Raw genomic sequence first — 15,704 nt, forward strand, 5'->3', positions numbered from 1 at the left:
AGGCGCCATGAAATAAAGTTTGGGCTGGGATAAATAATTTTAGGTTGGAATTTTACTGATCACGTATCGTTTAGAGAGCCAAAACAGAGAGGTTAGAAAGTCAAAAGCCTGCTTTTCGGTACGAAAGTTCGAATATGTAGCGGACTATTTTGTAGCTCCTTTCCTTCGAAAGCTCTCCGCCTTTTCACTCTGATGCATCCGAGGTGCCCAAGAGCGCCAGCCGAACTTAGCTCAAACATTGGACACGAGATCTACGTCACTGGGACGTATGCGCTCGTTAACAATCTATCCGACGACGAATATTTGGATTCGCGTTTATGGTCAATGGCGGCGTCACGGCACTTTTCATCCTTTGCAAATGACAAATTTTATGGTGTGCGTATTAAAAAGCACAGTGAAAGCATGGAGTGATCGCATTCCGGTGAGAAACTACGTCACAACCACGTGGTTTCTTCTATCGCTTTTGAGTTAAGGATTAAAGCTAAGGGGGAAGAAGTTGAAGAAATCATTCCATTGTCCCTTTAACGCGAACACGCAATTAACAGCTTTTTTTTTTATTTAACAGGTGGCACTAAGTGAAATATAAACCGCTTTCGGTGTAAAGGATTTGTGCTGAAGTTAGCACAAAACAAGCCACTAATCGGTTCTTTAAAATACTATGCTATGCTAGAATATGGAGCCCCAACGGGTCAGCGGACTCCTAAGCCATAGGAAGGCAGGCGCGCGGCGATACTCACGCTTAGGGTTTTCGATACGTAGCGCGACCGCGTGACATGCTTACGCTTCTCGTTTGCAGTGCCATAGCCTCCGCTATATACTCGCAAAGCCTCGCAGTTCGACGACGAAGCCATAGAGCGCCCGGTCGCAGATTTCGAGCGCGAGGATCTGGTAGCACAGAGCATTTCTCGGGGAAGCTCGTAATGGGCGCACAGCGTTTGCAGCGGCGAGGACAAGCGAGGAACACGAGGAGCACGAGCGGACATTCTATCGCTTAGGAGAAGTGTGTTTCGGCGTTTCGCCGCAGCGGGGCGCCGGTTACATGACTCTCCTGTCATCCGCTGTCTGCCGCTCTACCTTTTCACTTTCGACGGCCGCGTCTCATTACGATCTGCCAGGCTTTGTCAGTATAAAGGAGGCTATGGCAGTGCCAATACGACTAACTTGCAAAATGAATAAAGTCAAAAATATGTAAAAACGTAATATATATATGCGTTTAACAAACACTTCGTGGTGCTTGTGTCATCGAATATATTAAATACGGTGAAAACAAATCTACCTGTGTTTTACAAATCATTCAATATTTGGATGTTTGAAGTCAAGACCAAATCAATTCACGACACCAGCTACCTATAGGAGACGCCACTATCGGGCAAATATGGCGTCCTAATACAGGTCGTGCCGTGCCATGTGCCACCTCAACGCACAACGCTGGGGCATCAGCGAGCATTGAATTCAAAATGGTTTGTCCCGCTTTCTGTCCTCCATGTTTCAAACCTGCGGCGATGTGTTGGCGCAAACGAGCTGCCAGAGGCTTGACTTTCCTCGAGGAAGCGATGAAAGGAGTGCCTACTGTCCTTCCACGGTGCTTAGGAACGTTGATAAATGCAGAATGTCTGGTTCACGCGGTTGCGTAGCTTGCGTGGAGAGCAACTTGGAAATAAGCTGATACTGCAATAACGACTGAGTTACCGGGACAACGGTTCTATCGCAGAAACCACCGACGACATGTTATCACGCAAGCCACAAGAGACAAGCATAAATCGCGAAAGAACCTGTTCCGGCCAGTTCTGTGTTTTTCTGCTAGGTGCCGTCCGTTTTGTTAGAGTCGCGAATACAATTTAAATATATACATGCGCTTTCGTCATTTCTTTTCACGAAAGCCTTAATTTTTTTTTTTTTTAGCTCGCTTTTTGTTTGACTTTTCGCGATTTAGTTTAACTGCCTTAATTAAGGGGTCTGGAATGTACAGAATGATGACCTCCCACTGTTTTGTAGAGAGTGGTGACGCTCTCCAATGTGATCGTTGACACACCTTTAAATGCACCTTGAAAATTAACTCACCCTTAAATGACGCCCTTGAATTCTCATTTTATTTGCGGACGATTGATGAATAAATTTACTGTCCTACAATTACGTGCATACTCCAGGAATCGACTGGTTTGAATCAGCGGTAGTATTTATTAAATAAATAAATCTTCTCGCCAAATAAGCGAGCTTAGTATTTCCTTAATTGAGGCAAAGAAACCCATCGTTCTCATCACACCATCCTTGCACGTAAGGAGCACTACTAGACGCTGTCAGTTGGCAAAATCTCTGCCAAACGCTTGGAGCAGGAGCTGAGACCCCTTTTTCCTTCAACCCTCATCAGCAGTTAATTTAATAACCACTTTTTGTTTTCTTTTTTTCCCCTACTGTGGGGGCTTAGTAAATTGATGTAGCAAAAATGGGCAAAAATAGGAATTAAAGAAGGGTGACGAACATTAGGAAAGATAAGGGGCACGTGTCTTGCTCGAAGGTCCTCAAATTAATTGATCTATTCGCGACTCCAGCGACCTCTAAAGGTCGCCACTAACGGGAACATAAGGTGGTCTAAAACAGGTCGTGCCGTGACATGTGCCATCTTAACGCAGCACGCTCGGGCTTCAGCGGGCAAGCATTGGACTCGAAATGGTTTGCCCCGATCTTTATTAATGACGTTTCGAACCTGCGGCGATGTGTTGGCTGACAGAGCTTCCAGTGGCTTGACCATCGTCGAGGTAGCGATGAAAGTACTGCGGTAGTGATGAAGGTTGATAAACGCAATATATCTGGTTCACGCGGTAGCGTAGGTTGAGTCTCAGAGAGATCTGGGCAGCGCGCTTATACGACAGAAACAACATGGTCATACGGGACAACTGTTCCATCGAGCCAACCGCCGACAACAACATGTAATCGCGGAAGCCACATGCGACGAGCTGAAATCGCGAAAGTACATCTTTCGTTCAGTTCAGTGTTTTCCCACAGGAGGCTGTCCGTTTTGCTGAAGTTGCAAATGCTCGGGGTCAACGTTCAATGCCAATGCAATCAAAGATGCGCCTGCACCTCTTTTTTTTTTTGTGTGTGTGTGTGTGTGTGGGGGGGGGGGGGCAGGTTAAAGGCGCTTTTTTAAGCTATCCCAACTAACTATATTTTCAGAATCACCGGCCTTTACCCTCTCCTATATGCTATTTAGTATCGCGAAATTCAGAATAGTTTTTTACGAAATCGGCAAGTGAAAATGATGCCAAAACCAGCATTCAAATATGCCCGCACTATTCAGTGCCTTGACGTCACGCGCCGGCAGGCTTGCAGGTCGAGTGGGCAGTCTAAACATTGACTATGCCGAGCATTTGTTTCGTGCTGCTGCGCGGGTGCTGAAGCGAACTTCCAAAGCGTTCATTTAACACTGTGAAACTGCTTGTAATCAGTTGGGAATAAAGTCTAAAATCCAAAGAGTGCAACTCTTCTAGGGTGTACACCCTTGGATGGATCGATGTTAATGGCTATACCCTTTGTAACGGAAGGATGCTTGCGCCGGATGTTAATCCCCGAATGAATGAACGGATGTTAATGACTATACCCTTTTTAACGGGCGGTAGCTTGCGCCGCCTAGCCTAAGTCTAAAAGCAGAGGATACAAAAAAGGAACAGTGTATGCATACTGTCTTCTGCGTGATGTATCAACCATGCGACCGCGACTTAACCCGTTCGTTGTCTTCCTTGTCTTCCCCCAGAGGGCGTGGTTGTGCTCGACCGAAGCCAGCTGCAGCCCAGCGAGCGGCTCTACGTGGCCCTGGTGGGCAGGTTCCGCTACGGCCGCGAGGAGGACGAGATCCTAGGCATGTCCCTGTGCCGGGAGATCTACCTGGGTCACACGCAGCTCTGCCCCGACGCCCTCGAGGTCCCCGGGGACGCACCGGGCCCCTCCCGGTCCCCGGGACGCCCCCTCTACTCGATGCAGCTGGGAAACGTCCACCGCAGGCTGCTCGAGGCCTTGGGAGACGCTGCCGTGCCTTTCCGCTTCGAGGTGAGTGGTACACCGCGTCACCGCTGGCATGTTCTAGTATTACCACGTAGGGCTATCCCCACCCCCTCCCCTTCCTTAACCTCGTCACTAGTGGATCGACTAAGCGCCACCTATCCTGCGCCCGTGTAACTGCGAGCGCGCGCTTGTAGCGTCTCACAAAGATCGCAGATGCTAGTATGGGAGCCTGGAGCGCGTCTTCGACTGGTGTGTTTACCACGTCCTAAAAAGTTGTCAATCGATTTTCGCCTAATAGTAACGTCCTAGAAATGTCATCTTATTGCCGGCTTTGACGTCAAAAAATCCGGCGCGTCATGCTATCGGATGTCGCGATTCTGGTGGTTGGGTGTACAAGTTCTGGGGGGGAAAAGACGAGCGTACGCGAACGTCTCTGTCGTCGCGGCGTCGCAACTCCTGGCTGCGAAAGCTTGCGTGGGCTGTCAAACTGCAGAGCGACCACCTACATCAGGAAAGGTGTCTACCGTATTCACTCCCGCTGGTGTACACCACCGCCTGGATTGCGGCCGGCGACGGCATGACACTTATATAACGCCACCAGGCGGAATTCAAGGGTACACGATAAACACACCAGTCAGAGACGCCCTCCGGGCAACGAAGTTAGCTCGAGCGCTCAATATATGTAGCTCTACTTGCTAGGGCTGGGAGATTGATAGACTTCCCTTCGGATTCATCGACTGATGCTTTATTGGCAATATATTTCGTTAACCGGTTAATCGGTTTAGTCCACCCTACGATGGACTAAAGGCAAAAGCTACGGACCGCCAGATCCAGTCATGAGCCACTTAGAAATTGTGCGGTATTTCGCTTCGATGCACGTATCGGTCGGTACCCTCGTCTCGGATCACTGATGAGGGGACGGGTGGACAGTGGTTCGAATCGAAGGGCACTGAGTGACTCAACAATTTTACATCGCAAAGGAAGCCACGACATATAGGCTCCTTGCAGCGTCAAAGCTACAAAAATGATGGGGCGCTTTTGGATACTATCATTATTCGTCCACCCCTAATCAATGTTAAGCGTGTCATAGTACAGCGTGGAACGTGATTGGACCTGGCGGCCCGTGGCTTTGGCCTTTAGTCCATCGTAGGATGAGACGAAGTATGGTTAGAGAAAAATACTCGCTTTATTAGTTGTCCCTCATGTTTTCATTTTAGAATGCAGGACTGTTGTTTTTTCACGGCAAACCACTTTATCGCTCCATATGACTGTCGGCCAGAGCAATTTTAATTCTACAAAAATATTGTGAACGTATTTCTTTTTACACTTGCTTGCCCGCGTTTTTTTTTCTTTTTTTGCGCATACAGTACAGCATTACGTTTTAAATGACAGTGTGCGTAGTTTTTTTACACTTTTTTTCGATATTAGGCATAGAGGTCGACAAAAACGATTTATCGATTAATTAGTCAATAAAAGGGTAGCAATTTATTAAGCTGGTTAAAACTTTTAATCAGTACCCGGCTCTAATATTCGCGTTTCGCTATGTTTACCCAAATAGCCCAAAAGCTGCTTTTGGTACTGCCTTTGAGGTATGGGAAACTGATTCACGCTGTAGAACATTTAACCAGTTCTGTACGACGAGAATCGGAAATCACTTCGCTTTATTCGCTAGTTCGTTATAACCGGCTTGGTTTATAACGAAGTGCAAAAGTAAATGGTAAATCGTGATCGCTTCGCTGTATCCGCTATTTCGTTATAACCGACTCCGTTATAACCGGTCTCTACAGTATCTGCATGGCACAAAGCGTTGGAAGTGGGATGCCGGAAGGGATAATTGCCAACTGTTCACAAATTTCGGGATGAGATTCGGCACCGTCGTTCTGTTACATAAAAAAAAGTTCCTTTGTTGGTGTAGGTTGTTATTCGGTGAAAGTTTCGGTGTATGTTTTAGGCTGTATTTGTCTCTAGTAAACTCTAAACTGTTTTTAATCTTTAAACTGAAACTGAGTTTTAGATACAAGGGAACTACCAGTGTTACACTCACGGGGATGCTCTATCAATTCTCACTGTCGTGATTCCAGTTTCAACAAACAACATACCGGCACGTGTTTTTGTTGTTTTTTTTTGTTTTTTTTATATATATAACGACAGCACGAAACACGCAATTTGGCACAACAAAGTGATGCACGCTAAATCCCCCCCTCCACCCCCCCCCCCCCCCCAAAAAAAAAAAAAGTGATCGTCTGTACTTCACTGTTATGCGCCGGTCTAAACAAACTTATCGCCAGCAATCTACGAAAAAAAATGCACCCGTTTTACGTTAAATCCTACCGCTGCCGGCGCTACAATCGTATAGAGCCAATCAGACATGGCTAAAAGTGCATCGTCATGACACACGTTGTGGGTTTGCCATAACCAGCCTAACCAATCAGGCACGAAAAAGAATCGCAGGATCGCGGCGCATTCACTACGCGGCGTGATTGGCTTAGTCGCTGATAGCAGGCCTGATTGGATCCATCGGATCGTATAGCGTCGGCAGCGGTCGAACCTTAAAGTGAAACGCAAAGTATCGTATAGGGACGTACGCAAGTGTACGGCCTCTCTGGGCGCCGCCATCTTACTGCTGGTATAAGTAGTTCGTCTGATAGTCAAGCATTGCCGAGGCGTACCCGCGGTGGCCTCGGTAGTGCATGCTTGACAATCAGACGGTCGACCCACAACAGAAGCAAGATGGCGGCGCCCAGAGGCCGTATACTTGCGTTCGTCTATAGCAGTCTTAGGTGTTAATATCTCAACTCAAAATACAAAAAAAAGACGTTTGTGTTTATACAGCATAAGGTCGGTCTGCCTTTGAGGTTCACCGCGACACTGGTTTCCGCCATATATATATACAGGGTGTTTTTTTTAAGCTTAACAGATTTGTTTTTTGGGAAAGCCGTGAAAGTTACACTTATGCCGCTTGTGGAGGTGAGTTATACGTTTAGAGGGACATATTATAGGGGGATAATCGTAACGCTCAGTCGGCTAATTAATAAAAATTCGTTAATTAACTTTTTAATTAATTGAAATAGACATATGGTTCCAATTAGAAACTTGCTCAGCGTCATTGAAAACCACTAAATCAGTAATTTTCAGAAAGACTTTGAGCGCGTGAGAAGCGTAGTAGTGCACTAAAGTTACCACTCGTGGAGCAGGTACAAAGCTAGCGGTTGCGATAAGGCGCCCGAGAAATTTTTCCGTCTCTTATCTAGCCCCAGCCTTGTACCTGCTCCAAGAGTGGTAACTTTAGTACAATACTACGCTTCTCACGCGCTCAGTCTTTCTGAAAATGAATGATTTAGTGGTTTTTGATGATGCTGAGCAAGTTTCTAATTGGAACCATATGTTTATTTTTATTCATTAAAAAGATAATTAACGAATTTTAGTTAATTAGCCGATCGATTGTTACGATTAGCCCCCTATAATATGTCCCCCTGGCCGTATAACTCACCTCCACAAGCGGCATAAGTGTAACTTTCACGGCTTTCTTAAAACAAATCTGGTAAGCTTAAAAAAAAAAACACCCTGTATATAGATGAGAAATTTAGCAAGTGCAGTCGTACCACGTATAGCCCGGGTCTTTCACGTGCATGACGCAGTAGTGGTAGACGACCGCACGCCGGTACGGTGCTCATCCGGATCGAAACGGACAGAGGTGGAGATTGAGTTCAGAGTCCCCAAGGTTCTGCAGCGCGAGCTTTCGCCCCACGTGTTCCGAACTGTGGTACGCGAACACACTCGGCCATCAATTCCCATTGTTGGCATCTCAAAAACACTTACCTGCGCAGGTGCGCCGAACGTGTCGTTTTTCATGTCCGGAATTGAAGCGTAGCGGGAGGTAAGAGAACCGCCGTGGCCCTGTCATTCGCGATGATGCGTCGTCTTTCTGCTCTGCATCGAATAGAACGACGGCTGGTCGAGGCGTATCTATCAAACTGGTGCCACGCTGTACTATCCCCTATTCTTTATTTATCGTCATTCCTTCTTATTTGTTGTATCCCAAGTTTCGGCGCAGCCTGGACAATCCCATGCGCGTGCATCAGTCGGCATGGGATTGTCCCGTGCACGTTGCAAATCTTTTCAGATAGCGCCGGCGTGTCGTATTCTTTCCTCGCCCCGTGCGTCATTGCTTCCAGACCGATAGATTGTTTTGGCGAAGAATCCGCCGCAGACTCGCGTTCCGGCGCCTGTCGACCGAACCGCACAAAGGTCGCGGGGTTCGATTAATTTGCCGCGGTCCCCGTCCAACGTTCCTCTGTTTACTCTGTTCACTCTGCCGTTGGTTAGACGCACAATGGGATTGTCCCGACCTTTTTGTTCGAACAAGTGCGTGGTGAGCGCGAATGCTGCTTGGAGCGTTTCCATCGCTTATCCGTCACTGGCATTACTTTCCGCGTCTTTCCAGCCTACTTCCGTTCAACTATAGCACTTCAAACGCGTCTGCGACCGGTGTGTTTACCCCGTTCTCATTTAAGGTGCCTCGATTTCCCCCTAATGACGTTTCAGACGTATTGTGCTATTGTCTGCCTCGATCGTGCCGACTACAGACGCGGGCGGAGGTGGATTCTGCAGACGCCTGGTCTACCGCTAGTCGTTCTCCAGCTTGATGACCAACGGAAGCTTTGGCAGCCTGCAGTTGAGACGCCGGGACGACTGCGACACTCGCGTTCGCCCACGCTTTTTGCCGGAAATTCTACGACCAACCGCCAGCGTCGCGACGACGGACAACGTGAGACGCCGACTCTAGTGACGTCACTTGTTGCTTCTTCGTGGTCACGTTTTATGCGTGAACGAAACGTGACGCTGAACATGCCAGCCGGAAACGCATTCCGGCCAGTATAGTTCGACCCAGAGCGACAGGCGCGGTAAAAATTGCGTGCTTGAATTGCAAATGAAAATTCGATTAGCCTTGTCCCGTGTTGCTTCGTTCTCCAAACGAACGCTTATTGTGACGGAAGTCACATGGTGCTACACCGGTGGGTGATTGGTTTAATCAATTAGGCACTAGCTATCCGGCGTTTGCTGCTAAAGTGGAAAGAAATCAGAGGAATTCTTCGTAAACTCTGAAAGGTATGCTGAATTAAACATTCCAGTGTCCGTAATAAGTGACGCACGATTTTTCTACGAGCAAGCAGCAGCCTGTGTGCACGAGCACACGCAACGAAATTGACATCATAGTCCCCCGTTCACGCCTAAGATGACAGTGAAATGTGTGGGCTCCGTGGAAAAGGAATACTAAAGATAGGCTTTTCATTTCCACAGTGGCGTCTGGTGTAAAAGGTAGGGGATAATTTGGTTTAGCAAGTGCGTAGCTTTCACTTGTGAAGGTGAAAAGCTTGTTTTTATTCGCCTTTTTCCCGTAGCTCATACATTTCACTGTCATCTTAAAGGGGCGATGCAACAATTTTTGTACTTCGCGCAAATACCGCTTAAAACGAATCCCTAACGTTAATGACCTATGAAACACGCGTTCGTTTTTCACCCCACTTAATAGAAGTTCCAGAAAAAAAGATTAAAGAAAAACGAGCACCGTTCACCCCCTCAACTCGCAGCTAGAACAAGCGGCCACGTAATCTGGAGCCGATTATATGCCGCAAATTTTGATCATAGCCACGCGCTGGGGTTGGCAAGTAGGACACGCCCCGATTTCCAGACATTGTTATGGCTCGGCCATTGTCGTCGTTGTAGTGATTGGACACAGGCCCTTTACCCGAACGCATGTCGAGGCATCGATTGTCACGAGCCCAGATCGAATGCGTACGCAGTCTTTGCGTCCACTGTGTGAGCAGCATTTGAATATCGTTACCGCAAAGCTCGATGACGCATTCCCGGAGATCGTACTGTTGCCATTGTCCCCACAGCTCCGTCATCAAATTTCGCGAAGGAGCAAAAGGCAGCTTTGGAAGGAGAGACTGAAAGAAAAGCTCCGCTTTCATCCTTTGAATTCCGCCGCGACGAAGACGCTTCTTGGTCAGTGGTGTTGCCTTCGAGTATTCTTGGGTCCCACTAGTGCCAGGAAGCTGGTGTAAAGTAAGAAATATTCCTACCCAATGTCGTTGCGCAGCCCCTTTAAGCGTCAATGGAGGACTATGACGTCAATTTCGTTGCGTGAACTCGCGCACACCGGCAGTTGCTGGCTCGTGGGAAGATCGTGCGCCACTTATTATGGACAATAAAATGTGTGGTCCAGCGTCCCTGTAACCTGTCACTGCCTATAGAAGGTGCCAGTTGTGCACCATTTTAGGGGAAAGGCAATTTATTCCTACGTAAATCGTCTCCACGTTAGGGTCCCTTAAAAGCCGTTATATGATATCATTAACGTCTGATCTCACCCTCTCAGTGGCTATGATCAAGACTAGTGGCTATTATTAAAGGGGCGGTGCGACGATTTGCGGACTTTGCTCAATGTACTGCGGGAATTAATCTGCGTCGCCTACACAACAAAGAATAGAAAACCAACGCATTTTTGCGCGCGTCATTTTCTATTTAGAAAAATTATTAAAGAAATCGAAGGTCCAAATTCCCCACAACTTTTACGCCGTCTTTTGAATTACGTCTCTGGGGGTCCACCTGGTCTACCGTTGAGTTCCTCCTACGGGTGACTCCAGCCGCTCCTTTTGCAACTGTCGACTTTTCAAGGATTAGCATCGGAAAAGGTCGTGGCGAGCGATCGACACAAAAGACGGTTCGCCACGGGGCTGACGGCGAGTGCAGCAGCAAAGGGGGCAGGTTTGGTTGACCTCCGCGTGTACCCCAAAGACGTGTGACCGTTGTTCCTGCAACCGCAACACGCGGCTGCAGATCGACAAATAATTTCTTTTTCTTTGCGATTACGCAGCGGAATAGCAGTTTTTCGGGGAGAAAGGTGGCGCGTCTGTTGCCACATGTGCCTAGATAAACAATATAAAAATACAAACTGCAAATTCTTTCAACATTAAAAGCATTTCACTACCCGTTTAGCATCTGTTGGCGCTACTGTGTAACATCTACATGGTAAGCTCAGTTGGTAGGGCGCTTCTCTAGTCTTAAAGAGGTCCCGAATTCAAAACCCCGGCGAGACGCTGTCTTTTTAACGGCCACAAGTCGCCTAGACGTATCTAGCTGCGTTCCCTATAAGGGGAAACTAATTAATTTTTACACAAAAGAATACATGTTAGTGACAGCACAGGCATTCGTGTGTTCCCGTTTTTGTGTTTTCTTCAGCTTTCTATTGTATCCGGTCACTGATCCGGAAATTCGCAACTGTTGTCATAATCATCCCGGCTCCGAACGACTACAGTTAATATATATGTAGCCGTGCAAGTTATGTGTGCTACGTGACTAACTGGCGACTCGCCAGAGCAGCCAAATCGTAGATTACGCCATGCTCACAGTCCATGACGACAGAAACATACAGAGCTTAATTACCGTTATTTTTGTTCCGAGGTTTTGAATCTTTTATTTGTCCCTCCGACGGAAGGAATTGTTACAAGTTCGTGTGAGAAACGTTTTGGAAAAACAATGGCATAACGTCTCTTTCTATTTTACGTAATTAGCAACGAACATCGGCTACACTCTGACGGACGTGATGATCGTTCCTAACTGCTAAACGAGGTCATTGTATCGTTTTTGTTTTTTTTTAATTTTCCAGCACCTGGTAGTTTCAATGCTTTCTGTACCACGTGTTTACTTGAAGAAACAAAAATTAAGTGAAATCTCAGTTTGTTCGTTTTGGTTTAACACATATTTTTAAGTTATTATTAAAGTTGTCCAGGTTTTATAAACCGGGGAGACACTTGGTCGCTACGTGTAAACCAGTGACACGCCCATAGAATAATTCCAAACATATTTTTTCTTAAACCGATCCAGTAAGTAAGGGTTAGAGAACGAACAAATGTTTTTTTTTTCCTTCTTAAAAAGCGGAGTTCATATTTTTCGCAGTTTTTTTTTTCTTTATTTTGTCGGAGTTGTTTTGCAGGGAAAGTAAAAGAATCTCGCTCACATTAGACCATTTTAGTGACACCTATTAAAAAATTGCGCCATCTAGTAGCATCTGCGCAAGTTATCTGAGGCTACCATATTTAGTGAATGTACTCTGAGGCTGTACTGGACACGACGTGAGGCGCCCGTGTGGCTTGATGGAGGTTTGTAAAAGATTTAGTCTATACCATTTCTCAAAGGCTCTCTAATTATGAGACCACGCTACTCACCGAACCGGATAGTAGGTTGCCTTTATTTTCTTTCCTTTTTGCTTCATGGGAAAATTTCTGTGCGTCATTGAATGCGAAATTTAAAATAAACGAATTTAATCGGGATGCATTATCATTCAAGCATGAACAAATAAACATATATGCTGATTTCTGACGAAATATTACGATCAAATATTGCCGGTTTCCGAAAGCAGTATTCTGCTTGTATATGGGGCCAGGCAACCGAATAAATGCCTCCGAAAATCAAAAATCGATAAGAATATAAACACGGCTTGGTCATAAAAAGGAACAAAACCATCAGCTTCTGGGCATTTAGCACGAAACTATACATATATATATAAAAAAAAAAAGAATTGAAACACTTCCTCTAAAAGAAATAACTTCATATAGACATCTTCAAAGAGACATATTGCGTCGTCAAGCGCTCAACCAGGCGTCCAGCGACAGCCTTGTCTTCATCTTTCCCGAAAGCAATCACGGTGGATTTTGTAGTGTGTCAGTTCCTACAAGTTGTAGGTTCAGGTTCGTTCCTTGCCACAAGCTCTTTTCTTTTTTCTTTTTTTAGATTAGTTATTTTTAAAACAAAATCATTTGTGTTTTTTTTTTGTGTTTTTTTTTTCTTAATAATTGACCGTGTGTCTTTGGTTATGGTGGGCTATATCGCTCAAGTGACTAGCCGATCCACTCAAGGCAGGAGCCTCGTATGGTAAACCAGACGAACGGCGCAGCCAAGATCGAAAACGGCATGCTGGCTTTGCCTCAATAAGGCGTTTTGTGTGGAAGAGCAGCCTTTTCAGGGGCAGATTGTGTCAATTTTTTGTTAAGCCTGAGGCTTATCCATGACGTGCAAAATTAATAGCAAAAAGAAAAAAAAAAAAAAAAAAAAAGAACGTTGGCGTTTTGCGTTGACGGAAACACAAAGCGAACATCAACAAAACGGTACTTTATTTATGCAAGTACAAACCGACTTTATATGTATTGTGGAATGGTATCAGAAATAAACTCCAAAAGCAAAAGAACCCGACCTACAATCTGGTCGGGTTCTACAAGGAGTCAGTTCTACGACAACGAAGTATATAAAAGCACTGACACGTAGCGTTCGGCTAAGATTGGGCTGTACGAGAAATTGGACGTAAAGAACATTCCCATAAATACAAAACGCTTACGAGAAAATAAATGCGCCGTCATTCACAGTATTCGTTACATAATGTGGACGACTACATTATATGTGATGGGTGTCCGGTGGGCGAGTATTTCAGCGCACCGCAGCTCGGATCATTTGGAGCGAAAGCTCGCGCCACAAGATCAAAGCATCCCCACCGCTGGTTATTTCGATCTGGATGAGCATCGTACCGGCGCACGTTCACGTATCACTACTGCATGATGCACGTCGTTAAAGGCCCCACGTGTCCCGTCGTACTACCCTGTCCAAATTTCTCATCCACAACCGACATATCAGACGCCTCTTGGGGCAGACTGACTTTCCGCCGTTTAAATTTCCACGCCACGAATTACTTACTTTACAGATTATTCGTTGTCGTTCTCTGGTATGCTGTCGCTAACGTGATTCCCTGCCATTTAAGTTACACAATGCAGTGCATTCATTCGCTCGCTAAAACCAAGAAGTACAAAACGCCTAGACGGTGTACTCCAAATGACATTTGTTTGGCGTGCGCGGTACACGCAAAACAACACGTTGCCCCTCTGTTTTCCTACATTACAACGGTCGTATTTTTCCGTCCCGAAAGAGCAGCTATGCCTACACGCATTCTCTCCGGCTACGAAGGGCAAATATAAGGCCAACGCGATCAGCAGGCCTACGCTCGTATATCCATCTCGTCGTCCGGATTTACGATAGTGACCTCCGAGTATTTTTACCCTCCGAAAACCCCGAGACAACGCGAGCGGAAAAGAACGAACTAATACGCTGACGTCAATGCCACGGCGTAGGCCCCCCCCTCCCGAACGATTTATGGGACATCTGGAGCGTCTTGGATGGGAAAGCGCGCTCTACGGAGAACACGGCGCGCGACCGAAAACAAGGAGCTATCCTGGGGAACGCCGGAGCGGCGGACTTACGACCCCAGGCGAGATTCCCGAGCGGGCGGCGTCTTTTGTCCTCCTGGGAGCTGCAGGTTTTATTGTCGAGCGGCAAGAAACAGCGGCGGCGACTCTTCGTGTCCGCTGATTCGAAAATGAAAGCCGGAGCGATCTCGGGATTGGACGGCCGGCTAAGCGGAGAGGTTGTCGGGGAGTATTGGCAGAGTTTGATTTAGGAAGCAATGCGTACCCGGATTAAGGGAAAAACAAAAATATACCGATATCTTTATTTCCCGATTGAAGGGCTCTATATATTTTCAAACGGACAGGATGAGGAGGAAGGGCAGGAGCCTTAGTTGTCCCGCCTCCAGAGCGAACTTGCTACCTTCGAGAACGCTTTGGCGTCTTGTAAGCAGCCTCTAGCGTGCGCGTGCAGCAAGAGCGCGACGGAAAGCGAAGAGGGCGCGTTCCGGAGGCCGGGCATCAGAAAAGAAACGCCATGTCGCCCTCATTTTGTCGGCGTCTTTAAAATTTAACGGAACAAAAATGTCTACCAATAAACACTGTGTTGCAACGATAAGAACGTGGATAGAAGATACCCACGAGAATCAACGCTTCGCTCGATTACCCATGCGACAACGCGCGCGATGGGCGTTAGGCGAAGTTTTGTTTTTGTGGGCATTAACCTTGTAAAGAAACAATGTGCTGAAAAATGTCCTTTCTATTCCGTGAAGTGGTAACAATGCAACGCTCGCACTGAATAACGCAGTGACGCCATTTTGTTCTGGAAGTTTTGGGGCGGGGCGTCCCATGCGGTTCTTACGTTAAGCCAGATGGGTGGATGGACGGACGGAGAAATATATTGGCTATACTCTTTGTATTAAACATTATCATGCGCCGCCCAACCTCGTGATATTTACGCCCCTGACCTTGAAATTTTTTTCTAAATTGCGTATCTCCTTAAAATCTCTACTTCGCTAATATCGTGTAATATCACATTCCACCAGTCTTCTAACCTCCTGTTTGTAACAGTAATATATGTTTCCTCCGTTCTTCTATCCTCACCAGCAAAACCCATCGATACCGTCAAGTCTTTTGCCCCCCCCCCCCTTCCCCCCCCTCCCCCCAAAGCGAGGGCACTTCAAAATCACATACTCCAGCGCCTCACTATCACTATGGCATGTGGCACATAATATGTGCATCCCTCGAAGCTTGTTCCTCTATGTCCTTGTCCTCCCGTTCTAGTTTCAATCAGCAAAGAAACTCCCTCATACCATACTACCGCTGGAGTCTGTTGTTCCTCGCTAGACTGTTCTCGGCAATTAGACTTTCACTTTGTTTTTCTGGATTAACGCTTAATACTTATCTTTACCATTCAAGGATTTGGGGTTGCGACAGTCTTGGTCGCAAACTATAATCCGATTTAATGAGATAAGG

The 15,704-nt window shown here is 46.5% G+C and overlaps 1 protein-coding gene across 1 annotated transcript in view; it reads left to right on the forward strand.

Annotated features, from left to right (window-relative positions):
• Positions 1-15,704, forward strand: part of LOC8038308 (phosrestin-2) — a 475,145-nt gene that overhangs the window by 429,462 nt on the left and 29,979 nt on the right. The window contains exon 3 of the mRNA XM_040222786.3: positions 3,752-4,044. Within this exon, the coding sequence (XP_040078720.1) occupies positions 3,752-4,044 (293 nt within the window). The remainder of the gene's footprint in view (positions 1-3,751; positions 4,045-15,704) is intronic.

The sequence above is a fragment of the Ixodes scapularis genome, unplaced genomic scaffold, assembly GCF_016920785.2.
Source record: "Ixodes scapularis isolate PalLabHiFi unplaced genomic scaffold, ASM1692078v2 PGA_scaffold5__190_contigs__length_132052651, whole genome shotgun sequence".
NCBI classification, from domain to species: domain Eukaryota; kingdom Metazoa; phylum Arthropoda; class Arachnida; order Ixodida; family Ixodidae; genus Ixodes; species Ixodes scapularis.